Raw genomic sequence first — 27,665 nt, forward strand, 5'->3', positions numbered from 1 at the left:
AAATATTTATCAGTTTTTATTTTAATAATTTTTATTGTGTAACAAAACATAATTTCCATTTTCTTTCCTGTATATTAAAATTTTATACTTTTGTGACAGACTACAGAATTCATTAATTTCCTGCACTTTGATACATAGTTTAATAATTAGTGTAATATAAATAAAGTTGGGTAACAAACAACAGTTTTAAGCCCTAAATTTGCAAAACTTTACTGATTTTGGCAAATTTAGGGCTTAAAAACTGTTAATATTGATCATACCTGTAGTAACACTGTAGTATGTTATACTTTTGAATATCAATTAGTTAGCATGATCGATTTTTTACATGGGGAAAATGCTTTATTTGAAAATTTTTAAATTTAACTTTTTGTTAAAATTATGTTGTTGTTTAAAAAACAGTTAACCCTTTTTGTTGAAAGAATGGTTTTAAAATTACATGTTTCTAAGTCAAGAGTTCATCTTTTTTTAAGCACAGTGCAGTACTATTTGTATATCAGAGAATACTGTTTGTTGATTTTGTGCTTCCTTGCATTTACAAGATTTACATACAGATAATAATGATAAATGATGATAAAATAAAAAAGCTCATGTTTCGTTTGTAAATTGCTTATTTTTTTATTACATTGAAGTTTTGGATCCTATCAAACATTTTTCTACAGGATGTATATATTATACTTTTTGGGACAGTCTTTGGAACGTATCAACTGTGTAAAAACGGAAATAGATGTACTCGATGTTCACAGTAAGTAAAATGCTGTTTTATTATGTCGATATTCCATACTGTAAGAAATGTGAAGGTCAGGGAAAGTCATGGAATTAAAAATAAAAAATTGAGTAGGAACCCCGTATATGTATATTTTTAAATCTATGTAGAAGTTCTATGCATGCAGTTAAATGTTTAATGTTCTAAACTGTTAATATTCAAAATGCAACTTGTCCCAGAGGATAGCTTTCATTCTTATTTTTAAATTGTAATCTGTTTTCTATCCTGAGGAAGGTTGTTTAAAATGACTGAAAACGTTAGGAAAATTAAAATCTTACTGCATTTTTAAACGTATGAGTGGCAGTACTGTAATTTATGATGAATTCAGTTTGCTGAATAGACTGATGTAGTCTTATTTTCCTACTCTGGGTTAGAAATTGAATGAGAACATATCTTAACAATATTGTTTCTAAACTTACAATTGTTACTTAAGTTAATGTTCTAATCGTTATATTATTATATTATTATACAGTTCTAATCTTTACATCCAGTTTTTTTTTTTTTTTTTTGGTATAACTATTCTAATTTCCATTAACAGAAGAGAGTACTTTTTATTATAACTGAATAAATGAACAGAATTGAAACTTAAAAATAAAAACCATTCAACTATCCAGCATAATTCTTTAATAACATAAGAACGTTTCAAACGCATTAAGCGTCCATCATTAGTTATTTCTCTAATTTGAAACGGGAAATTCGAAAAATTACGCAATCGAATTTCAAATAGATGGTTATGTAAAAAAAAAAAATTAANAAAAACATCAGAGCATTTACAGCTTTGTTCAACAATCTGTTTCTGATTTTTGTAATAATGCCTCCGAACAAGGAGAACACACACTCATTTTCAACAGATGTTGGTTTTATTGTGTTTAAAGCTTTATAAAGTAGTTCCAAACTTTCAGTACATTTTCCGATTTCTTCAAATAACTGGAACTCCATTTTTAATGCTGCCCTTGATCTTTTTGCAAAAATTTTGGGTACAGTTTCTTTGATTTTTTTAATTGCCTGTTCCATTTGACTTTGAAATGACTCATTGGGTTCGTTGTATACTGTAGAGCTACTGGTACTGGGTTCAGCATCTATTATTTCCAAATCTGGCGTTTGGATACAAGGGATATTTTCAAAAAGTCTGTAATGCAGATCTTCCGCAAAAGCAATAAGTGCAGTTTTATTCAAATTCGAAGTAAAAAAATTCCATATTTTGCGACTGAGCTGTGGTGGCCAGTGTACAAATATTTTAACAAACATTTAACAGAGTAAGGTTAAAAGTCACACAGCCTTGTAAATTATCCCCACCTGTATTGTTTATTTGTAAACAGGAGGGAGAACAAAGGAAGCATCGCTTGGCTAACCTTTTGAAAATAAAATTTCAAAAATACAATTTCGATAAGCATGTCTTGAGTCTTAACCCGAATGTCCTGGGACCTGAGACAATTAAATTTAGAAAAAGTCCCGGGACTTCGAGACACAAGACGTCCCGGGACACAAACCCTAGTGGAAAATTTGTCATGGTATACCAACTTTGCAGTGTCTGGTGATACTGTAAGTAGTGAACAAGAAAATAATTGAGTCTGAAAAGCTAAAACCAAATCAAATTTATAATGCCAATAAAACTGGTCTTTTTACAACATGCTACCAAAAAAGACCTTAGCTTCAAAATTAGAAGATTCAGCTAGAGGTGGCAAAAAAAGCTGAGAGAGGATCACACTGCTTGCTTGCAGTAATGCTTCAGGGAAATATAAATTACCCTTTGTACTGGTTGGAATATCTGTTAAGCCACATGCTTTAAAACATATAAGCATTTCTTCTTTGCCAGTTGTTTACAAGTCCCAGAAATGTGCTTGGATGAATAGTGCAATTTTTAAAGAATGGTTTTTTTCACAGTTTTGTGCCAAGTGCACAAAGTTATTTAAAATGAAGGTTTGCCATTGAAAGTGATTAGAAAAAGCAATATCTTTATCTAATAACTTTGTATTGTTGTATACTTGCTTACAGGAGAATTCAATAAAACTTAAAAATAAAAACCATTCAACTATCCAGCATAATTCTTTAATAGCATAAGAACGTTTTCAAACGCATCAAGTGCTCATCATCATCATCAAGCGTTTATTTATTAAATACACGGAAATTTGTATATATCATTTTCGTTTATAATATGTTACTTTTTAATTTTTTTACATAACCGTCTATTTGAAATTCGATTGCGTAATTTTTTGAATTTCCCATTTCAAATTAGAGAAATAACTGATGATGGACGCTTAATGCGTTTGAAAACGTTCTTATGTTATTAAATAATTATGCTGGATAGTTGAATAGTTTTTATTTTTAAGTTTTATTGAATTCTCCAGTAAGCAAGTATACAATTATTTATTGAACAGAATTAATTTTAAAAAAATTAATTGTACATGACTAATGAAGTCTTATTTTTCTATGTTTAGAAAATGTAAAAGAAATTGTTGTAATAACACTGTTATAACTTTATCACTGAATTATAATTTTTATTATTAATCAGATAAAATCAAAAATATGTAAAATCAAAATTCAAATATATTCACATTAATAAATTTTATGCAATCAACTGTTCCATTTACTGAAGGATGATTTGCTACAGCATATTAATATTGTAAAGGCTTTTTATAAACAGTTTCAATTACATTTGAATTTAAATAGTTACACTGAAGATGTGTAGTGCTTACAGGGTTCCTACGCACCTGGAAAGTCAGGGAAAATCAGGGAAAGTCAGGGATTTTCATTATTTTTTGAAAAAGTCAGGGAATTTGTCAAAAATTGTCAAAAAGTCAGGGAATTTGTCAAAAATTGTAAAAAAGTCAGGGAATTTGTCGAAAATTGTCAAAAAGTCAGGGAATTTGTCTCCTTAACTGCGTTGTTGATTTCGTTTGCTGAATATAGATGACCAATCATAGCCATACGCAGGCGGCAAGAAGTAATGCTGCAATCTTTAATAAGAAAATACACCAGAATCCATTTTGAAATGGTTTTTTTCATCGTTCTGAAGCCATATAATTTTACAGTTGTGGATTAATAACAGGATAAACGACTTCTATGTAATAGTGTTTAATTTTTAATTTTAATAATTCAGCGATTATAAAAAGATGAAATTGTTTATTACAATAAAAAATAACTAATTAAAAATTTGTTTGCAAACTTTTAAGGCCCTGTACACACTAGGCGTTTTTCAACGCGCGTTAAACGCACGTTTTAAAGAACCAAGAGTTCTATGTAGCTGTACACACTCAAACGCCAAGCGCGCGTTTATAGACTTTTGTTAAAGCGCGCGTTTTGCGGGCACTTTATGGGCGCTTTGAGATATATGTGCTGCCTTATAGCGACGATGGAGGAGCACACACAATCAATTACTTTCTCGTCCATTTCCAAACTGAGCCAGTGCTAAACGCCGAACTAACGCTCGTCGAACGCCGAGCTAACGCGCGTTGAAAAACGCCTAATGTGTACAGGGACTAAAAGTTGAAATCGTAATTTATTAGAATGTTCATTTCAAAATAGCTAAATAGATCAGTAAAAGTCTGTAATTTAATCGTTTTTCACGTTTAAAACATTACTACACAGCATAAAAAATTATAAATAGTTACCCGACGTTTACAGTAAAATACTGGTGCTGACTTGTTGTTGGCACAAGCTTTTTATATTTGTTGTTACGATTTTCCTTGAAAGTACTGTACTGCAAGCATATTTTTCCCTCTCTTCCGTTTTTTTCTGCAACTTCGATACATAGTTTAATAATTAGTTTAACTGAAATGACGTTATAACAAATATCACTGATTTTGGCAAATTTAGGGCTTAAAAACTGGCAAGATTGATGATACTTGTAATAAATATTCTGTAGTTATATTTTCGAAAATCAACAGGTAATCCGATAGTTTAACCAATGTTAACTTGCTTATAATTAAAATTTAAAAATTAAAAAGCTGTAAATTTAAAAAATAATAATTACATTACTAAAAAATTAAAATAAATTTGATTATTTTTTGTGCGAAACAACACCAAAACAATTTTTATAGTTATGTTGCAAAAGAAAGAGATTTGTAGTTACGATTCTCTGCGCTGAACTTCTATATTTTAATAACGTATAATTGTAATTTCGTTTGTTGTTTATTTCTGTATTTATTTTATTTTATAAGTTTTAAGAATCCCAATTTTCGTAATACTATGACTTCATAGGAATACAAGTGTGAGGTTCCGGAATTGTCCGGAACTAAAATAGAAAAACGTAAAATAATTTAATTATTAGAGAAAAAAAGGAATGAACAGAAATTTTTTATAGAAACTTGAGAAATAGTCTAGACCCGTGTTTCTCAACCGCCGGTCCGCAACTCTAATCTGACCAGTCCGCGAAAACTTTAAAAATATATACTTAACCTTCCATGCGTTGTTCTCAAATAGGAAATATGTGGATTATTAATCCGTTTATTGATAGCAAACTAATAGATTGAACGACTTTGAATACGAAAAACTAATCAAATTAAGTTCAGACTTGGGATTTAAAACATTGTTTGAATCAATGCCCATAACACAGTTTTGGATTAAAGTTAAATCTGAATATCCAGTTTTACATAAAAAGGCAGTTAGGATGTTACTACCTTTTTCAACAACGTACTTATGTGAATCAACGTTTTCAGCAATGGTAATGATAAAATTGAAACAACGAAATCGTTATAGTGTTAGTTCTGCCTCACGCCTTGCAGTTACCACCTTAACTCCAAGAATTGATGATCTTACTAGCAAAAAAGAAAAGCAGCGATCACATTGATTTGTATACTAATGTACTGGTAAATAAAATAACAAATATTTATTGCTCAATGTAGTTTGCAGTTCTTTTTACAACAGAGAATTTTTTTCAATTAAAAATAATATTGTCACTGGTCCACTTAAAAAAAGCAGATATTTTCCGGTCTGCGATGAGTTTTGGGTTGAGAAACACTGGTCTAGATCATCCTTTCTCAAAGTGGGTGATAACGCCCCTTTGCGGGCACTGGAGGCTTTCATGGGGGCAGTAGAAGGCTCAGTGATTAAATATGAGTTTTATTTCTTCTCATCAAAACATTCTTTGATCTCAGAAATAGGATATGGGTCACACCCTATCTATCCTATCCATATAATAATGCATGTTTAAACATTATATTTGCAATAACTGTTTTTAAGATATGCAACAGATGGTAATGTAAAAAGGTTAAAAAAAAGTTACTCTTTTTGTTGAAAGATTGATTTTAAAATTATGTGTTTCTAAGTCAAGAGTTCATTTTAAGCACAGTACAGTACTATTTGTTTATCAAAGAATAATTTTTGTTGATTTTATGTTACCTTGTATTTACTAGATTTACATACAAATAATAATGATAAATGATGATAAAATAAAAAGCTTGTGTTTTGTTTGTAAATTGCTTATTTTTTCATTACATTGAAATTGTGGATTCTATCAAACATTTTTCTACAGGATGTATGTACTGTATTTTTTTAATGTGGCAGTCTTTGAAGCATATCAACTGTGCAAAAAGAGGGCTAAATGTACTCAATGTTAACAGTAAATGCTGTTTTATTATGTCGATATTCCACACTAAAAAATGTGAGGGTCAGGGAATTTGGACAAAGTTGGTCAGGGAAAGTCAGGGAATTCAAAACAAAAATTTGAGTAGGAACCCTGTGCTTATTTTATATATATATATATGTACAAATTATGATAATTCTTAAAAATTCAATTTCCAATTAATCAATATTTTGAGAAATTATGGAATATTTTTGTAAGTTTTAAAACAGGATAAAGTTTATAAGAATAAAAAATGTAACATACATTGTTTGTTTATATATATATATAAAGCTATAATATATTATTTTATAAAGCTATAATAAAGCTGCTATTAATAATTAAATGTCAGTTATTAATAATAGCATCATTATAGCCAGAAATTGTTTGACATATTTTATTTATTTTAATTTTGAATTTTTTCCATAATTATCTTGAGGTAATTATGGAATTAATAGTAGCTTTATTATAGTTCTCTGTAATCTGGCAATTGTTTGACATTAATCTAAAAATCAGGTTATTGGATGCTTACATTTAAATAAAATATAGTTTTATTTTATTTAAATATAAGCATAAATTAATATTTTATGCTTACATTTAAATAAACAATATTTAAATATATTATTAGATATGATTATAACTAATGATAATTTATATTATTTACAGCTGATGATTCAATCATGGCATCAAAATCAATCAATGCTTCCCTCATTCCTGAAGTTCTAAGTACTGTTTCATCTGTAGTTTCAACTACCTCAATGTCTTCAGCATTGTCACTCTCAACTGTCTCAACAACAGATTCAATGCCACATAATTTACCAAAGATGCAGTCCTCTATGACAACATCCTCTTTAGCATCTGCTAATTCATTATTACACAATACTTCATCGGGAAGTCAATCTTCATCTGCTCATGCATCACTCTCATCACAGGTAGAAGTGATTTCTATTGAATTGAATTTCTTCTTTTCTTTTTTTTATCTTGATTTCTTGAATTTAACTTGTAGTTAAAGTGGATCAAGGAAAAATTAGAAAGTTTTTCATGCAAAAATGGATTAAATTTTTGGGGAAAAAATGCCAATCTAAATGGTTATTACACTGATAATGAATATGTATGATTAAAATAAATGATTTTACTATTATTTAATAAAACTGGTCAGTTTATTGTATTTCTTTCTAAACTAATTTTATGAAAATAGAGATCTTATTTATCAGTCAACTCTTGTATTAAATACTGGGTAACAATTAATGTTTAGACAAACAAAAATCTTTATTTAAAGAGAATGGTAATAGATACAAAGGTAAAACTGCTCAAGTGTTTACTTGAAATCAACTGATGAGGTTTTCAAAGTGACTGCCTCTGGATGCAATGACATGACGAAGACATGTGGAATAGTTATCAATGACCTTTGCTATGGATGCTATTAAAAGCATTAACAATGGTTGTTTTGAAGTTATCAATTGATTTTGGGGCTTTGTGATAGACATTATCTTTAATATAGTCCAAAGAAGAAAATCAAGAGGACTCAAGTCTAGGAAGTATGGAGGTCAGGGAATGCTGTCAGGATAGTGATTTGGGTAGCTTAGGCTATAGCATTTGCAAAATAATTTGACTAAACTGGATATGTAACTAAATGAAAGAAGCAGTACACCTTTTATTACTCCAGCAATTTAATTAACCAAAAACGGTTTCATCTACTGCTGTAGGCCTTCTTCAGTTGGAACATCAAACTTAAAAAAGAACACTTGAAAAACATATTAAATGCAATGGAAATAATTTAAATGAAAAAGAATATTCTAAATAAATGGAGAATTCATACTAATTTGTCCTGAATGTCAAAAATATATCAAAAATAGCCCATGCTCTGAGGGGTGCTCCATTCTGTTGAAATCAATAAACATCAACCATAAAGTTTTGAATCTTTGGAAAAAATTCTCTGCAAGAAGAGCCTTGTATCAAGCTGTGGTGACTGTCCTTTGATACAAAATGGACCAAAAACCATTTGACCACACAGGGCAGCTCAAACTGTGACTATTTGAAGGTGAAGAGGTTTTGTTATGGAGAATTGTGGTTTCTCTGAGCCTGAAGAGTGGAAATTTTGCCTGTTGATGTAGCCTTCCAAGTCAAAAATGGACTCCCCTCTCACTGAATGAGATAAAGTTGGGAATGATCTAGTCATTATGTTATTGGACAATGAATGTGTTGTGTGTAGTTGAATCTTTGAGGCTTTGTAGACAATTCAAAATTAAAATAAATAAAATATGCTAACTGATTACTGGATTACATCAGGCTATAATGCTGCTATTGTTAATAATCAGACAATTCCATATAAAAATTTTTTCATGGTTTTTTTCAGTCTCTGCTCATTTTTAGCAGGCTGACTAATTGATGACAGGATGTTGATGGAGTCTTGTTGATTACAGCTTTGGTGCTCTTGATGTTTTCTTCTACCATGCTGTCAAGTTTTAGACATTTTCCTTATAGGCATCAAGGACAGTACCAGTTTCTTCAAATTTCTGTATTAAGTTCATGACTGTACCCCAAGATGGTTTTTGGCAGTTCTTGAATGTTGTGTACAATTTGTGGAGCAATTCTGTGATTGTTTTTACCCAATTTATAATACATTTTCAAGAGAAAAATCTTGTCTTCACTGGAATATTGCTGTTTGCATACCATACCTAAAATAATGCCAAACTCTTTCAATTGTTTACCATTTTTATCACTAGCTCACTGGTAGAATACCAGTCTCCACACAACTTTTGCATGTACAGTTCATTTGTGTCTAAACATTAATTGTCACTTGACATATATTTCTAAAGTTAGTATTGTTTGTTCTATTCTTTTCATATTTATTTATTATTGATTAAGATTAAGAAGTTCATGAATATCTTGTAAGATGTAATATAGTAACTTTCTGATAATTTAGTTACCAGAAATTTATATCTTATATCTTGTATTTACCAAACGTATTGTTATATGTATGACAAAGCAGAAGAACCTAATAGCAAGAGTATATCTTTTTACTTTTCATAGACACAATGTAGTGACACTTTTTAAACACTTGGCAGATTGTTCATCTTTTATTAGATTGGGAAAGTTGATAAGGCAGACACTTGAAACTTTCCCAACCTAATAAAAGATGAATAATCTTGCAAAGTGTTTAAAAAGTGTCACTACATTGTGTCTATGAAAAGTAAAAGGAAATAAAAAAAACATGGTTTCATTGGAATTAAAAGAGTATATCTGATGACATCACTAATGAATATTTCTGATTTTTATATAGCTAATCAGGAAGTATTTTTAATGATATATTATTATTTTATTTTTGGAGTTTTTTCACTTCTCATGCATTTGCAATGTCTGAGAAAAAGAAAATCAAGTTTATTTTAAATCAAGTTTATGAAGTATGTTATTTCTGAGAATATATTTAGAGAGAGCCAATAAAGTCTATAGATCTATAGTCTTTATAGAGGCTATAGGAAAAAAATGACAGAAAATAAACTGTCATGAAACTGTAATGGCAAACTTTAAAACTCATGTCTAGAAACAAATTTATCTGAAATTAATGCTGTTAATAATTATACTTCAACATACACTCAGACTCATTGAATATTATACAACATATACACCTTATTGCTCTATTATAGAACAATTGTAAATGTTCCACTAAACTGATAACCTGATGATCGCCTGTCGATCAGATTGAAAACGTTAGTTAAAGTAGTAAAATGATTCTTAGCAATAAGGTGTATATGTTGTTAATAATAATAATAATAATAAAAGAAATGTCAAATAAGTTCTGAAGGAAGGAACTGTAAGGGTAGATTTCAGAAAACCAGATCCTGATAAGGTCTAGAACTGGTTTAGACCTAGATTTTTGAAAAAATTCATTTCATGGACTGTTTATTCTAGACTTTGTTCAGACTTGGTATCAGAAACTAGTATTTAGCACTAAATTCTAGATCTGCAAAGTAGCTGGTCTGTAGAGAGTTTAAAGTAAGGCCATGTGCAGTTGGATAATAAGTTAAGAGTATTCAATTATATGAGCATAAGCGTATCGCATAAGAGTATTCACATAAGAGTATTGTAATAATAATGTAGTATCGCATAAGAGTGTTGTGTAAACTAGATACAATAATGGAAAGAAGCTGCAAAGACAAATTGTTCCACTTTTATGAGATGAAAATGTTCTGAGATCAAAGTTTGCTGCTGCCTCTGTTTTTATTTATGTTTTCATTCTTTTCCAGTATTTTAATGAAAGACATCATTTAGTTTTTTTTTTCTGGATAAAAACCATGAAAAGTATTGTATGGCCAATGCCTGCTATGGCCCCCAATTTGTATTTATCAATTTTTTTCCATTAGTAATGTTCAAGTGCAGATAATTTTAAATCATTTTTAAAATGTTAAATCTTAATTTTCTGAAATGTTAATATTTAATTAAATAGATAAGTAAGATCAAAGTTAATTGATTTCTGACTACTATTCAGTTGATCAAAATTTGAACTGACCGTCTAGGAAAACACAAAATGTTAGCAAAATTGATTTCTCCTTTTTTGGAAAAGTTACATGTCTTACAGAAACTTATTCCACTATTTTTTAGCACAAAACAACTACTAATCTTAACACTGCGTTGAGTAACAACAATCCATAAAACCTTTGTTATAGGACACAACACTATTATAAAATCTTCACAAATGTTTTCAACCTCCACAGAGGTCTGCTTCAGGTGGTGACTAAACAGTGTCTCCTCTTGACTGTAGGAACGATGACGCCCAAGCTATAAATAATGCGCATATCGCGTTTCGCCTTTCCGCTTGTCTCAGTTTGAATTTTTTGAATAAGTATCTCCACACCCGCGCGATCCTTTCTCTGTCTTTAAAGTTGATACAGGTGCCCCCAATGTTGGCTTTATAAATCTCCCAGGCCTCCAGGTGATGGATGTGATCAATACGAAACGCCTGTCTGATTCCTTTGGTGTTTTGGAAGTTCGCCCAAATTTCAGGATCAGTAACATAGGCCAACAAGGCGGTTGTGTGCCTGTTATTTTTAATATCCGATTGATGCTCACTTAACCGTTTTTGTGTTGAGCAGATGGTGGAGCCAATGTAAACTAAGTCTCTATGGAATCTATCATCCCTGATGGGAGTGGAGTATACCCCTGGGGCCCTGTTGAGATCTATCGCGTCCTTGGTGTTGCGTAGTAGGTCGTAAATAGTGCCGGTTCTCCTGTACACGATCTTTGTGCGATTACAGCAAGCAATCTCCCTGTATAGGGTGTCTAAATGTTTGTTGAATCAGATGACCATGTGTCTATTGTTCTTAATGGGTTGGTGGCTGCCGTCCGGCGTGGGCAGGGGGCTGCCATTGCGGCGTGGGGGACGGTTGGCGCAGGCATGGGCTAAACTGCAAATCATGCCTTTACTGTAGCCATGCTCATTGGCAATTTTTTCTATGCGGCGGAGCTCTAACCGGGTGTTGTGAGTGTTTGTATGGTGCATGAAGGCCTGTCTGATAAGGGCATGGAAGGCCGCAATTTTGTAGGCAAAGGGGTTGGACGAGTTTGCGAGGATGAAAAGTGGAAGCTAGTCCTGTTTATGGTAAACCCTCATTTCTATCTTGCCACCCCTGAGATGTATGTCAACATTTAGAAAATGTGCACGCGAGTTGCCAACTTGATCTAAGCCATGGGTGAGGCCATAAGCATTGTTGTTCATGCACGACAAAAAATCGTTGAGATTCGGTGTGGTTTTCCAAAGTATAAAGATGTCGTCCATGTATCTTTGGTATAGACTGATGTATGGTAAGAATTTGGGCAATACTCTCTCCTCCAACTGTCTTACCACCAGCTTGCAAAGGTCCCCTAATAGTGGGCTGCCCATGGGAACACCCCGGCTTTGTAAGTAAGTAGTGTTGTTGAACTGGAAAACCAAGTGTAGCACATTAGATGTGCCAGCTCTAATATCTGCTGACAGTGCCGAAGTGCATGATTCTCGTGAAGTAGAAGGTCCCTAAGGGCACAGAAGCATGGCTGCAGCCATATTGAAGGGAAAAGGGACACGAAATCGAAGACTGTGAAGTGTGGGTTGTCACACACATCGACCCGTTGTAACAACTCAACAAAAGCTGCAGAATTGGTGGTAGAAAACTTATAACCCTTCAAACGCTCATCGGCGATGTTGTGAACGGCCTTCTCGAGCAGCCTCGTTGGGGACCTAGCTTTATCCAGGACAGGCCTAAGTGAAGGGGTCGGTTTGTTATAGGACACAACACTGTTATAAAAAGGTTTTGTGGATTGTTGTTACTATTTTTTAGTGTTGGGAACAAAACAGATTTGATTGATCTATCAGTTCGTAGCTAGAAGGAAAAGCAATCTTCTTGTAACAGTTTTGATCTATGTGATATTCATCTAGATCTACTTAAAACTGACTTTGAAATACACTTTAGCATTGGTTTAGCTGAACTAGTTTAATTAAAGTTTACAGCTACAGACCTTTAGATGAAAATCAAAGTTTAGGCTTGTTTCTGTAATCCATCCTAAAAGTTCATGTAAAAAAAGATAATAATTTTTAAGATGTTTTTCTAAGCTGTTCTATAAACGGTTTCAGTCCCGATGCTAGAAAGTCTTATCAGTTATTTTGGCATTCCTTAATACCTTAGGTGTTTCAAATAAGAGAGATTCTAATGGGAATAATGATTGAGTTGACTATCTAATAATTGATTCAAATTAAGACAAACTCAACCTTTTTAAAGCAGCATGTAAACTAATAATAAACATTTTCAGTCTTTTTTAAAAACCTCCTTCAGGTTTACACATTCTAAATCAAATGAAATAGAAATCAAACAATTTAAATTCAGTTATGATCCGGAGCGTCCTTTCTATTTCTGAGGATGTCCTACAATCTTTGACATCTCCTGTAAGCTATTTGCATTTGATGTTTGCTGGTGATTTCCATGTACACTGCTTTAACATACAGGTTAAACGTATGTTAAAGCAGTGTATGCAGAAATCACCAGCAAACATCAAATTTAAATTCATAATGAAAATAGCATAGAACAAAATATAAACATTCTGAAACCTGATACATATTAGTAATATGCCAATGACTACTGTATTAAATCAAGCTACTTTCCCACTATTATTTTTAATTAATTTCTAAATAATTTGTCAGTAGAGGGAGGCATTAGGCCCCATCTCTAACAATTAGCGTAGATTTGTAGCCTGATTTAATATGGCAGTCATTTGGCATAGAACAAAAATTATGAACACTGAACATTTTCAAAAATTGAAACAAAATATAATAACTACTTGATAAAAATAAAATAAATAAAATATTTTTATGTATGAAAACAAATATTTTTGTATTATACAATTGATACAAATATTCAGTCAAGGTCTTTTTTCTTTTATATTAATTCAAAAGCTATTTAATATTGATAGTATTTACAAGACATATTTAATTAGTTTTGTGAATGTAAGTTTTCTTATATCTAACAGCTTATCAGGAATTTTGTTATAACTTATAATAAGAATTGCTTATGAATCTACCCTGAGATTCTGTAGGAGTACTTTATCTTTTTGGACTTTTAATTGTTTGTTGTAGTTTTTGCTGAAGAATTGATATTTTCTTAAATTCTTTTTATACTTTTATTGTGGAGTGCTCCCTGTTGTACCTTGATCTCCACCTTGGTGATCTATGTTGCAGTGTCTCACAAGGGGATGGTATGACATTGGGATCACCAATTTTGGTCAAACTTGGTGAGATTATAGTGCATCCCCAATAACTGATATGTGCCAAGCAGTAGGGTTCAATATTCAAAATTAAATGAGAAAACTGAGGTTGAAAATTTCAAATCACTCAAAATGCTTAGAATTCCCATCATTTGCAGAGTGGCTGGTAGCTCAGTGAGGGTGCACTGGTTTCATAACTGTGAGGTTGGTGTTTCAAATCTTGGTGGTATCAATGTTCTCTCCCAAAACTATAATTTTCACTTTTTACTTGGTACTTTTAAGTTTATTGTACTGTCAGAGAGAAAAACTGATTTACAAGTCTGTGGTGTCCTGAATGTCACAGCAGGATCCAACTAAGTGGAACACCACCAGTACCAACATGAAAATGTCATTCCCAGATACCTTCAATCCCCTAGCACAAAACCATTGTGCTAAGGGCTAGAAGGTATCTGGGCAATATAACAGGTATTGTGAACAATCACATTGGGCACCAGGTGACACCTCATTGTAATCATTGGGAAGCATTGGGGCTCTGCGGACATCAACCATATACAGAGGTGTGTAAAAAAATTGTGTTACCCTAACATTTTCCTGAAAATCTGATACAGTTGCACAAAAACTAAATTTTATCATGTATCAGTAAAATTGTGTTTTATGCCTCCTGCAACATTGAGTGATTGCATCATCCTTTCAGTGGTGTAAAAGTGCCATGGAGTTATCAACATCAGAGGTGGCACCACTAAATATTAGTGCTAGCAGATATTCTTATCATATATCTTTTCACTTTTGGCTCATATTTATTATTAATGCCTTCTTTTGTTCACAATAGATGGATGTGTGAGACTAATCGGGGGTAGGATGTTTACGAGGATGTTGCCTCCTACCTCTTACTCGACTCAAGACCTTGAGGTCCGGTCTCGCTTGTCTAAAAGATGGGAGAAAAAGGGTTAGGAGAAAGGATCGTTAGATTCTTTCATCTGTCAGGATCTGACACCAATCTATCAATTTATCCCGGATAGATGGGAGGAATTATCACGAGCGATCTCGTCGAGGACTTCGGGTTCAGTATGGAGGTGATAATGGTGGAAGAAATGCACTCCAATCGTTCGTTAACAAAATACCCGTTTATTCCGTACATTTATACATGGTTAATAATTGGAATACAAATCCCTCTCGGGATTTTCAATCCGTATAGTTTATAAAGTAACAGCAAAGTATAAAGTGGTTGCGACCCTACCCGCGAGGTTGGAATATTCGAGAGAGAGCTTACACATCATCGCGTGTAGGATAAATACCTCTAGTTATACAGGATGGTGGTTTCAGGACAATCTTGGAGTCCGAATGCCGGGCTTGTTAAAATAGTTAAAATCCACACACACACACACACACACACACACACACAGAACAATAACCTTCCTCTGTGTCGTCATCGCACTTGTCTTTTATATGGGGGCTCTCTTTTTGAGATTTCCCCATGTACGTCACAGATGATGATCTTCGTGGACCAATGGTGGGCGAAGTGACAAACTTATGACACAACAGTTAACTCATCTTCTACAGGGAAGTATTGTCTTGGGAATGGAGTTTTTATGAGAAAATTTGTCGGTTGTTTTTCCCTTTTTGTGTTAACCCTAACTTAAAAAAATTGGTTTGATTTTGAAACAAAACGGTAAATGAATGAACAAAATGAATATAACTATTCGAATCTCGGCCCTCTTAAATCCTGGCCCTCACAGATGCATCAGGGAACTTGTCTTTTGCTTTTCATAAGTTGTGTTAAAAGCTCAATGAATGACAGCTATTTAATGAATTGATAAAACACAATTAAACACAAGTCTGTTTTACTTAATTCATTAAGTAAATATATTCTGCTTATGGATAAAAAGAGTCAAAATTTTGTTTTTTCCCCTGTTATTTACAACAATTCATGGTGCTTTTATATAGCTTAATTACTGTTTTTTCTCAAAATGAGTGTGAAATATTATTTGTTAAGAGTTCTCCAACAGGTTCAGAAGATTAATTTATCTTCTGTTTCTCACTGATGACACCAATGACACTGCATGTCTCATTAGAGTCAACAGGACATGCTGAAGAACTAATTTTGCCAGTCGTTTTCTGAGATGGCAAAGTGGAGGCATAGGTGCCAGATATAGCTTCTTCAGAAGCCCTGCCACTTATTCTTCTCCTCTGTTTCTGACAGTGTTGGATTCCTGGCTAGAGATGAATCTCAACTCTCCTTAGCTAGGGCTGCACTCTGTTTGTTGGAGTCTGTTGAGTTGCAATCACTGACAGAAAGCAAAGGAGAAAGCAGCAGAGGGAAGCACATTCAGAGACTTTAGATATCCCTAGGTTTCATATAAGAGCTATCTTACATGAAACATGTACAGTGGAAAGAGCTTATTTTAGATATAAAAATATGATTATTGATGGATAGGTCTGTATTAGTTCTGCCTGTGACTCTGATCATGTAGAATTGTATATAAAAATTGAATATAGTGAGGAAGGTAATTGTTTACAGGAGCCATTTTTAGAAAGTCAGCCATGCAATCACTAGAGAAGATGACTTTGGAGTGTTTTAGATAGGTTGTCAACAGGTTTGCTCTCTTGGCAAATCCTGGCGAGTTGGCAACCTGCTAGCATTGGCAAAACTTATGAGACACATGTTTTTTCATGTTATGCCTCTGAGGCATTAGACTTTGTATTTTACTTTTTTAATCATACACATTTGGGAACAAATAACTTTTAAGTTTTTATTATTAATGTATGTTAAAGATTGTTACTAGTAATTTCACACTAACATCTTTAAATGCCATATACTTTTAATTATACATTAATTTAAAATATAATTAAATGGAATGTATTTTTCTTCTTTGAACTATAATTAAAAGTATACTGCATTTAAAGATATCAATGTAAATTATTAGTATGATCAAAAGTGCAGTTTTTTGAAGCAGTAAAAATTGTTTTTTCCCATTTAATTTGGTATATAATAAGTAAGGATTTGTTGATACAAGTTTGATTATAGATAATTTAAATGTGATGTAAACAAATGAAAAAATCAATTTTTTAAACCTTTATAATTGCTCCATTTGAAAAGTTCACACTTGAATCTGATTGAATAATGGTTCATTTTCCTTCTACTCTCTGACAAAAATTTATGATAATGTGTCCAATAGAAGTTTAACTTTTGACTTCTTTTTTTTATGCCATCATACCTTTTTATAGTAATTAGACTTTACTTCTTCATAAGAAATACATTGAAATTGCAATGATTGCAATTTTATTTGCTTATTTAAACTGCTTTAACATACGGGTTAAATGTACCTCAACTGCACAAAATCCATTTTCATTCATTTCAAATTTTGAGATATTACTATCTAGAGGAAATAATAAATATCCAGACACCCGCAAGGCCTATCTTTGATGGAAGGCACTGGTGGCAATCAAAAATTACAAGATGGATTTTGATGTACATAAGTTCTGGAACTATGTCAAACAGGGTAAGAAGTGGTTCCAATCTAACATCATCATCTAGCATATAATTTAATACAAGACCACATGATTGATATTTCTCTGATAGAAGCTGCTTGATCTTGGCTGGGTGGTTATGTTTGGGCTCACCTCCTGTATAGCCCAAACATTGCACCATCTGACTACTATCTTTTTCACTCTATGCAGCACTTCTTGGATAGAAAGCAGTTCATTGATGATGAGATGAAAATTTGAGTCATTGAATAGGTTATCTTCTAGGTCAGTCTGACTGAGTCAGTACTTAATTTTGGATTGTTCTTGTCAACATAATCATCTCCATTGCTTTCATATTCAGTAACATCATTTTCTCAGTTTGTTTACAGATAAATATTGAAGATATTGCAGTGTCTTCTGGATCAAGAACTTTAATCAAGTGTTTTCTAATGCTTGATGATCAAGAAATAAAAGTTTTTACTAAAACATTACTTTTCATTAGCAGTTCCCTCTGGCTAGAGAAAAAGTTTTGAAAATGTCATTAAACAATAAAATATATGTATAATGTATGGCCCTTAACTATAGTTAATGGTATAGAATATATTCAGTTTTGTCAGATTCCTTTGTAGTTACTTAGCTGCATGTTTTACTATTTGGTAAAGGTACCAAATCATGAGAACTCATGAAATTCCAAACCAGATATGCAGTAAACAAACTACTAGCAAAACAATATGTGGTTGGAGTCAAATTGATCTCATCCATAATTTTGGTGTTAATAAAATCTGTAATTTTAATTATGATTAGTTCTTAAAATGACTTTTTGTATTGATCCTATGCAAAGCAAAAATAAAATTTTGTGTGTATGTGTACATATATATATAAGAAAATACATAAATATTTATTTCTTTTATAGGTAACAACAGCATGCAGCTTTCAAGTAGCAGGAATGCTTACAAATCCTCATACTAATACAATACAAGTAATAACTCAACCAGGTGGTGTGAAAGTAATTGCAGCTCCTAATCCATTAGGTAATAATACATCTGTTGGCCATTCCACTAGTACACCAACAGTTCAGAATGGTCCTCTTCATATTTTAACTTCCACGGCATCTCTTATGGCAATCAGTGCTCAAAATGCAACAGGAACTTCTAGTGTTGTGACCTCATCACCAAAGACAACAGGAACTCAGTCTTTAGTGAGAGTAGCTCCTATTCCTGGAGTAAATTCTGCAAAACAATTAATGCCTCCACTTACTTTAGTGGCTTCTCAGGCTGTAATGGGTGTTACTCAAGTCACTACTGCAACAAAATCAATAATTATTAATCAAGTAGCTGGATTGACAGGTTTGACAACCTCTTCAGCAGGAACCACAGAATCCTCAAATTCTGGAATTGTTAAATCTTTAGCAATAACGTCGTCTTCAACCGTAACCACTACCACAATGCTAACGGCTAAAGGATCTAATCAAGCTGGTAATGTACTTACGTCGGTAACTACAGCTGTTCCATCACAGTCAAATGCAGTTACAGCATTACAAACCACTAAATCACTTTCTCACATTGTTCAATCAGGTATGACAGGTAGAAGTATTGCAACGCCACAGATTTTACCTACTGCAGGTAAGAATTACTTTTATTATTTTTACATTAAGTTAATAGTTATTGAATAATCTTAGAGTTTGCAAGTTATTTCTGATATATTTTATGATTTTTGCATATGTCTTAATTAATTATCCAATTTAATGGTTATAATATATTTTAAAATTTCAAATAAAATTGTTTATAAAAACTGTAGAAAATTTAAAAACTTGACAGTTAAGATGAAAAAACAGCATCACTAAACCCAATATTCTACAAAGCTAGATACCAGCCAATGTCGAATTCTATCAGGCTAGACATGGCTATATTACTAAATAAATTATGCAACCAATTTGGCACTAGAGGGAGGCATTAGGTGCCATCTCTTAATAACTTTAATAATTATTAAAGTTATTAAGAGATGGCACCTAACGCCTCCCTCTAGTGCCAAATTGGTTGCATAATTTATTTAGTAATATAGCCATGTCTAGCCTGATAGAATTTGGCATTGGTTGGTATATAGTTAAGATGAAGACTGAATCCATTATAAGCATATAAAATACATAATGAGACAAGAATTAAAGGATATGTGAATGAGGGAACTGATTGTTCCCTCATTCATATATCCTTTGTAATTAGCATATTAGAGATTTTGTATTGTGCAAATGAATGTTACTTTAATGATGGAACAAAAACAAATATTAATTGAAAAAAACTATTTTAAAATATTGTAAAAATGATCTCAATGGTCATTTCAAACTTACAAAAATTATTTTTTAAAAACTTTTTCAAAGTAAACAGACTATTTTTCTGTTATTGGCTTTATTCTAGTAGTCTAGTGGTTTTTTTTATTCTTTATCTTCTTTAATTTTCTAAAATGTTTATATGAAAAATGCATTTCATATTTTGGCTTTTTCAATTTTTCTTCCTTTTCTTTTTTCTCCCATTTTGAATTCCTCTATTTTATGCTTGTTTATCATTTCTATTGGTACTAGTTGTTCTAAACAAAATATTTGCTGTAAAAAATTATTGTTACATTACAAATAAATAGGGAAAATAAATCTATCCACATAAAATTTATTAATGTAACACTTACAAAATTTTTTGGTATATAACAGTTTTTGTACAAATATCTTTTCAGTTAGGTATTAATTTCTGCATGCAAATTAAATTGATGACATTTAATCTAACATAGTGTTTTGTTTCTTCCTCATCTATCTTTAGGAGTTTTCTGCTTAAACATTTTATCTGAACAAATGATGTCAGTCCTTTTAACCAAAATTTAATTTACAGTAATCTTTCCATTGGCTGCTAAAAGCTGGGTTACTTGATTAACACACCAAAAACCTTATTTTAACACTAGCAGGAAACAGACTGATAATCATTGAATATGACCAGATGTTCTCATGTGGTGTTTGTATATGAGGAAACTATACATATACAAACACCATAAAATATACCTGATATATATGATCTAATATGCCAAACAACTGCCATATTAGATCATAATTATAAAATTTAATAAGAGATGGCACCTAATGCTTGCCTCTAGTGACAAATTATTTAGAAATTAAAATAATTGCAAAGAAGTAGCCTAAAATGGCAGTTGTTTGGCATATTATAAGGAAATTGCTAGAAATAGAGACACCATACTCACATACAGGAGAAGGCCATCAATCTGTAAGTTGTTACATAATTGTAAAGATTTCATGAATAAAATGAGGACACTGAGATTATACAAGATCATAGTATTTGATAAAGATCTAGTATACATCGAATACATTAATTAATTAACAGATCACTGACTAAACAAGTTGTAGAACACAAATATGACAGAAAAGAAGAAATAAACCATCACTCTGTTCATACATGTCTCCAAAACAGGAGTGAAACCAAAATTAGAACAAGCTAGTCTCATTAGACACACTATTCCGGCAGAGCATGCTAAAGAATTGGAAGCTCTGGAAATTTATAAAGTGGAATTGAAAGGAGAATGTCTCAGTTTTAAGGAGGAGGGGGAGGATTTCAAGTGCATTGCAAGCATTTTATGATGATCCAAACAGGACTCAAGAAAATGGATTTCATTAATTAAGAAAATATCAATATATATTAAAAACCTACGTAAATTTATATAACATTCATTTAAATTTGTAAATATCTATATAAAATTTTTTTAAATTTATAAATATTTATACTAAGAACATTGAATATGATTTTGAATTTCACCATCATTCCAAAGTTTGAAATATTATATCAATCTCCTTCAAGTTCCAAAATAGAACATAAGGTTTAGGACCTCAAGCAGACTTATAATTAGGTTGAAAATGTTTGTCCATAAAAAAATGTAACTCCTACTGGTGTTAAAATAAGGTTTTTGGTATGTTAATCTTTCTATTAATAACAACATTTAAAAAATCAGAAATCAGTCAAAATTAAAAAATGATTTTTGTTGTTAAGTTCCATCGAGTCATCGTCGACTCCTGGTGACTTCATGGACAAGTCTTCTCCATCTTGATCTTTCCCTTGTTGTCTCTCGTAGCTCCTCCAGCTTCATTTCTGTGACTTTTTCGATTTCTTCTATCCATCTTATTCGTTGCCTTCCCCTCTTCCTTCTACCTTCCACTTTTCCCAGCATAATAGTCTTCTCTAGGGAAACTTCTTTACGCATCACATGTCCAAAGTAGGTCAATTTTTGTTTTAAGATTCTTGACTCTAAGGAGAAGCTTGGCTTAATTTTTTCTAAAATTGAGATATTTGTTTTCTTTTCTGTCCATGGAACTCTAAGTAATCTTCTCCATACCCATAATTCGAATGCATCTATCATTTTTCTTTCCTTTTTCCTTAGAGTCCAGCTTTCACAGCCATATAATGTTACAGGGAAAACCATTGCTTCTACAATTCTTTTCTTAGTATGAATGGAAATGTCTTTATCTTTCATTATCTTGGTGAGATTTGCCATGGCTGTTCTGCCAAGATTAATTCTCCTCCTGATTTCTCCTTCACAACTTCCATTCCTTTCTACCTTTGAGCCCAAAAGTATGTAACTTTCTACCACTTCAATTCTTTCACCATCCACAATGATAGTAAGTTTCAATGAAAGAATGTCAGCTCAAAGTTATTTTCAGAAATGTTTATTAAACTGGATAGGGGTAAGTTCAATAGCTGAAATGATGGAAGAAACACTAATATGGCATGAACAAAATTGGACATATTTTTGCTTCTAATTATTTTAAATAAAATTGGTCCTATTTTATTGTTTAATCTTCAAAATAGTTTATAAAATGTAATTGTAATTTATATGCAAGAACCTTACCAAATTGGAAATAGATTTTGCCTTAGTGCAGGCATGAACAACATATGGCCCGTCTAATGAATATATGTGGCCCGTGATCAATCTTTCAATATTAGCTACTGAAGTCCAAATAGCGCAATGAAAAATTCTGACACCTAAAAAAAAAAGTCAACAACTCACTGTACGTTTAGAGTTAACCCTCCATTACAAATCTCATAAGTACAGCATAGACTGTTGATAAAGCATGATAATGTAAAAAATGTATCTGTAATCTCTATCTACAATTTAGTTGCCACAATGCTGTCACCACAATGAGATCTTGCACCACCTCAAAATCTTCCTAGGGCAGCCTCTGGTTTGGCCCATGGAAAAAGTTTTTTTCCAATTCGGCCCGGAGACGAAAACAGTTGGCCACCCCTTCCTTAGTGTATTCTGTATATATAGAGATTCTTTTGTTGAAATATCATTATTTTAAATATTTAAAACAAACAAAAATTGAATTGAACATTAACATTAATTTAGTATTTGATTCAGATATTGTTTGGCTTTATTTTAATTTAAGGCTTGTTTGTACTTTGTAAGAAAAGAAAAGAGAATTTTAAACTTTGAAATGAAAGCTGTTTGTTTTTTTTCAGTTAAACTTTTTTCTGTATGAAAGATTGCTTGAAGAAGTCCCATATGTATAAAATGTATAAAACTATCAATTTTTTTAATCATTAAAATCCTTAAATTAGTTTTACATACTTTTCAAAAACTTTAAATACATTTTTGAAAACCTTTAATACAACAGCTTTCTTACAAATAAATATCTTAAAGTATATTCTTTTCAATATTAGATTTATTATTTGACAATCCAATGATAATAGTTTGCAATTCCTTATTCAAAAAATGTTTTGTTGAACATTACTGTCAATTCTTTATGGAATTGAATACTTGATTTGATCCCTTTTTGTAATTAAATGATATATTAACATTTAGGAAAAATTAAATTGTTTAATTTTTCCTAAATGTTAATATATCATTTAATTACAAAAATGGATCAAATCAAGTATTTAATTCCATAAAGAATTGATTATAAAATATATATATATATATATATGTGTGTGTGTGTGTTAGGCTCAAAGACCGAAATCGCTCATTGAGCGAAAAAAACTGCCACGAAGCAAAATTTGGGTCCTGGCTGTTTGTAAAAATGGCCACAAAGCGAAATTCGTGTCGTGGCTTTCATGATATTTGACCATTACATGTGTGATTAAGAAAAGCCATTATGCATTCTGAATGTTAGCTGATGCAACCATGATACAGGATCATATGACGCACAGTTGTTTGTAACTTTAAAATATGGATTATAGGCTTGAAACATTTTTATTTACAATTTTTAATGCCAAACAACATTAGTTCTACAAGTTTTTCTAGAAATTTAATTTTTATACTTTAAAAAATTTCAAAGAAATAAAATATATGGAGAAAAATACACATTTATTTCTTTTATTTTGCTAAAAAGTGCTATAGATCTAATTACATATACTTGTAGGTACTTGATATACTATATATGATAAAATAAAAATCAGCTGCTAAAGTTAAAAACCACTGTGCAATGGATTTATTATGGTTAAAAGCCATTACACGTTCTGGATAATGAGTGATGATAAGAAAATAAAACTTTCTTTTTCATTATGATTTATATATCTTCAATCATCTTATATACGCAGGTAACAAAATTATTTACCATATACAGAAATTTAACTTGGTTACTTTACAACAACATTTAATTATTCATGCATTTTTATGTTCTTTGAGCGACATTTGCATTTTTATTAATACAGTATTTTTTAGAGTGACACATTGTAAACTTGTGCTTACTTCCAGATGTTAACAAGGATGCTGAGCGAAGTGTTAATAAAGTTGAGGGTGCATTCTGAATGTTAATAAAGTTACTGTAGAAATTGTAAATTCATTACGAGCATAAAGTTGATCAAGAAGATTTTCCTTGTTTCCTAACTGATAGAGACCCGATGGATTAATGCTCGTAACGACAGCTAAAACATTTCTTGGAGCTGCACGTTCCTATCAATATTAGGCATTCTAACTAAAACAATCAAACCAATTTCAACTGCAGAAAATTACCCTAAATTGAGAAAACTCTTCGAGCTAGAGCTCGAGCTCAAGCTTGAATAAAAAAAACATAAGACAAACGATTCTATGACTCAGATCCCTGTAATATTATTGTGAAATAATAATCAATGCTTACTGTTTTTGAAAATTTTAATAACTAAAATGTCTTAGGATTTTTAGGCTTTATCAGAGGTATTACTTTACATCTGATATAGAGAGTGCCAATGGCTCAATGGCACGAAGATTGAGAAAAGCGAAATCCTACTTGGGTGTATTACTTGGGTGTATTGGGAGATAGAGAGTAATCTGAGGTATTACTCTCTATCTCAGTAATACCTCGGATTTCGCTGATTGTTTTCAGATGGATTAATTATAGACGAAAATCGAAGTATCACTGTATAGTGTACACCCATGTACCTAGCATCAATCTGCAGTATTTCTTTAACTTCTGTTGTTCTATCCTAAAACTCTCTAGTTATAGGGAAAAACAGAATGGTTTCAGGCTAAAACTTTTTCCAGCGAAACTTGTGGAGCGATAAGTAATAGCATCAGAACACAGGGTAGTTTTACCCTAGATTTACCCTAAATATAAGACTACCTGAAACATTACTCTGAGAGGTTGAAATTACTCTAGAAATGGGTAATTATCGTAGAAATGGCAACACTGGTCAAGAATGAACACAATACAAACTCTGCAAGTGTTTGTAATGCACCTGTTGACAAGTTACAACCTATCCTTCATATCGTGGTTGCATTAGCTAATGTTCAGAACGCGTTATGGCTTTTCTTAAACATCACAACACATAGTGGTCAAATATCATGAAAGCCACAATGTGAATTTTGCTTCATGGTCATTTTGAGTTAGCCACAACGCTTTGTGGCTGTTTTGAAATGACCACAACGCGTTGTGGTCATTTTTTTTGGCTCATTGAGTGATTTCATTCTTTGAACCTAATGTATATATATATATTTTATAAATTATTACAATTACTATATACATAAAAGAAAAAACATACAAGACTGTTTCTTATTAATTATGAGGATAGTTGATTATAAATAAGATAATTAACTATTGACTGTATGTTTAAATAGGTGGACACAAACATTTTTAATATATAATATTCGTGTTGCTTATCATTTTAATTTTCATATTTGTTTTAATTAGTACCGGCATCTCAGATCAATAACGTGGGACGTCATATTGTTGCCGCATCTATTAAGTCCGTCTCGCCGGCTGCAAGATCTTCTCTCTCTCAACTTTCTGGTGTTGCTCACGTTACGCACGTTATGCCTCAATCACCTGTGGCTGCTTCTGTTGGCCACATTGTTTCTGCCGGAAGTCACGTGTCGGCAGTGACTCCATTAGTTACGCCAATGTCAATGGTGTCACATTCTGCAACAGTGCATCATCCACAGGTGTATTCAGCTCAGCCACAGTTGGGGAAAGTCATCACTTCACCAGTCTTAAAATCTGTTGGACAGATACCAATCATTCCACAACAGTTCTTGCAACCGGCTGTTGGATCGGTTGCCGCTCAGCCCGTCGTTGTTGTCAGCATGGCTGCGGCCTCAAACGGACCTCAGACATCTGCGGCGACCTCATCTGCCAACAAACAGCCGGGAACAATTAATGTACCAGTGACACAATGAAGTCGTCGGTGATATTTCAATTTTTGCATTCTTTAGTCTAATTATATGGTAATACTTGTTAATGTTATCAAATTTTCTTGATGTGGAATGTTAAAATCTAAATGGATGTGTTTTATTGCCTCCATTTCAGAAATAGGAAGGGTCAGAATTCTTAATTCATTCCATTTTTCCTCTTTTCGTTTGTGTGTGTCATAAAATTATGTGGCGAGAACAAGTGCCCGTCACGCATTGCATATAATAATTTGTTGGACAAATGAACAGGATGGAAATCACTCTAAATAATTCAAATTTAATTTGTAAAAGCAATGAAGTTTTGTCTTATACAATTTAACAAAAAGATATTTTCCATCTATAAATATATGATGGAACTAAATTAACTTAATACTGTAATATACTATTTTATCTTTATTTTCATTATNATAACAACAAAATTGCTGTTTTTACTATATCACAAATCAAGGGAAATGGACTTAAGACGAAGTTGGATAATACAGCTATTGAAGATAGTAAATAAATACGGATTCTCTATTAAATTGTTTTTAGATCGTACACATAATATGGAGCAATATAGTAAAGAAATAATATACAGAGCTATGGAGCTCTCCATTGTTCAAGACATTGAAGATATACGAAAACGTGAAAAAACAAGCTGGTATGAAACAATTTTAAATTACCCAGCAAATAATAACTATATATTGACAAATCTAGCTTTTAACATCAAAAAGTTTTTTATATAGATTAGGTTAAATAAAAATGGAATAATTATAAATGATATGTGATAAATGAATCTAAATGTCCAAATTGTACCAAAATTTTATCTAGAGTTCATATTTGAATGCTGTAATGAAAAGGATAAACTACAAAGGCTCCAGATGGGACTGCTGGCTAACTGTAGATGGAAATGTAATAAGACTTTTGACAGAGCTAATACTAACACGATTTATATATTATATAACTATGTTAAACAATTTATTAAATGATAATTGTGACAAAATATTAATGTAATTCTATAGATCAGTAAATAGAATATATCAGTGTTGTTAAGACGTGATTATACAAGATGTTAATACGCGTTTTTAAAATAAAACGCCCTTGTAACAGGCAAAAGCCTTTTACGCCAAATAAAGATTATTATTGTTATTATTATTATTATATTACGTATACAGTACAGTACTTCAATATGTTTTTATGCTTTTCAACCTGGAGTTTATTTTTAACAGCACCTTTATTCCCCAGAGTTTAATTGAGGAAATATGGTAGTTTCATTTGGAGATAGTTGAAAATACTTTGAAAGCTTCTAAGAATAATCATGCTGCTAACTGTGTCTTAATAATTTTGAAATAAGTATACTGTAGTTACTTAAATTTAATCAGATTGCAATTTGTGCTTTTCTGTAATGAAGAATGTAAATCTTATGTTCCAAGAAAAATGTAGCCTGAGAATGGCCTGTTGGAGTAGGTTGAAAATGTTTGCCAAATAAAAGTGAATCCCAGTCAAAAAAGTGTTTAT

At 31.8% G+C, this 27,665-nt stretch overlaps 1 protein-coding gene across 1 annotated transcript; it reads left to right on the plus strand.

Moving 5' to 3' along the window:
• On the plus strand, window positions 1–26,538 carry LOC111626686 (flocculation protein FLO11-like). Its single transcript, XM_023370167.1, has 4 exons — window positions 1–742; window positions 6,990–7,255; window positions 18,433–19,141; window positions 25,672–26,538. The coding sequence occupies exons 1-4, from the start codon at window positions 661–663 to the stop codon at window positions 26,154–26,156; spliced, it is 1,542 nt and encodes a 513-aa protein (XP_023225935.1). The 5' UTR covers window positions 1–660; the 3' UTR covers window positions 26,157–26,538.
• The last annotated feature ends 1,127 nt before the right edge of the window (window positions 26,539–27,665 follow it).

This window comes from Centruroides sculpturatus, unplaced genomic scaffold, assembly GCF_000671375.1.
Source record: "Centruroides sculpturatus isolate CEXI.00-Female unplaced genomic scaffold, Cexi_2.0 scaffold381, whole genome shotgun sequence".
Taxonomy (NCBI): domain Eukaryota; kingdom Metazoa; phylum Arthropoda; class Arachnida; order Scorpiones; family Buthidae; genus Centruroides; species Centruroides sculpturatus.

Excerpts from the sequence above, each read along its gene's own strand:
- LOC111626686 (XM_023370167.1), top strand. The coding sequence starts at position 661 with ATGTATATATTATACTTTTTGGGACAGTCTTTGGAACGTATCAACTGT. Across the intron at positions 7,256-18,432 it reads ATGCATCACTCTCATCACAG|GTAACAACAGCATGCAGCTT; the intron begins GTAGAAGTGATT and ends TTTCTTTTATAG. Across the intron at positions 19,142-25,671 it reads ACAGATTTTACCTACTGCAG|TACCGGCATCTCAGATCAAT; the intron begins GTAAGAATTACT and ends TGTTTTAATTAG.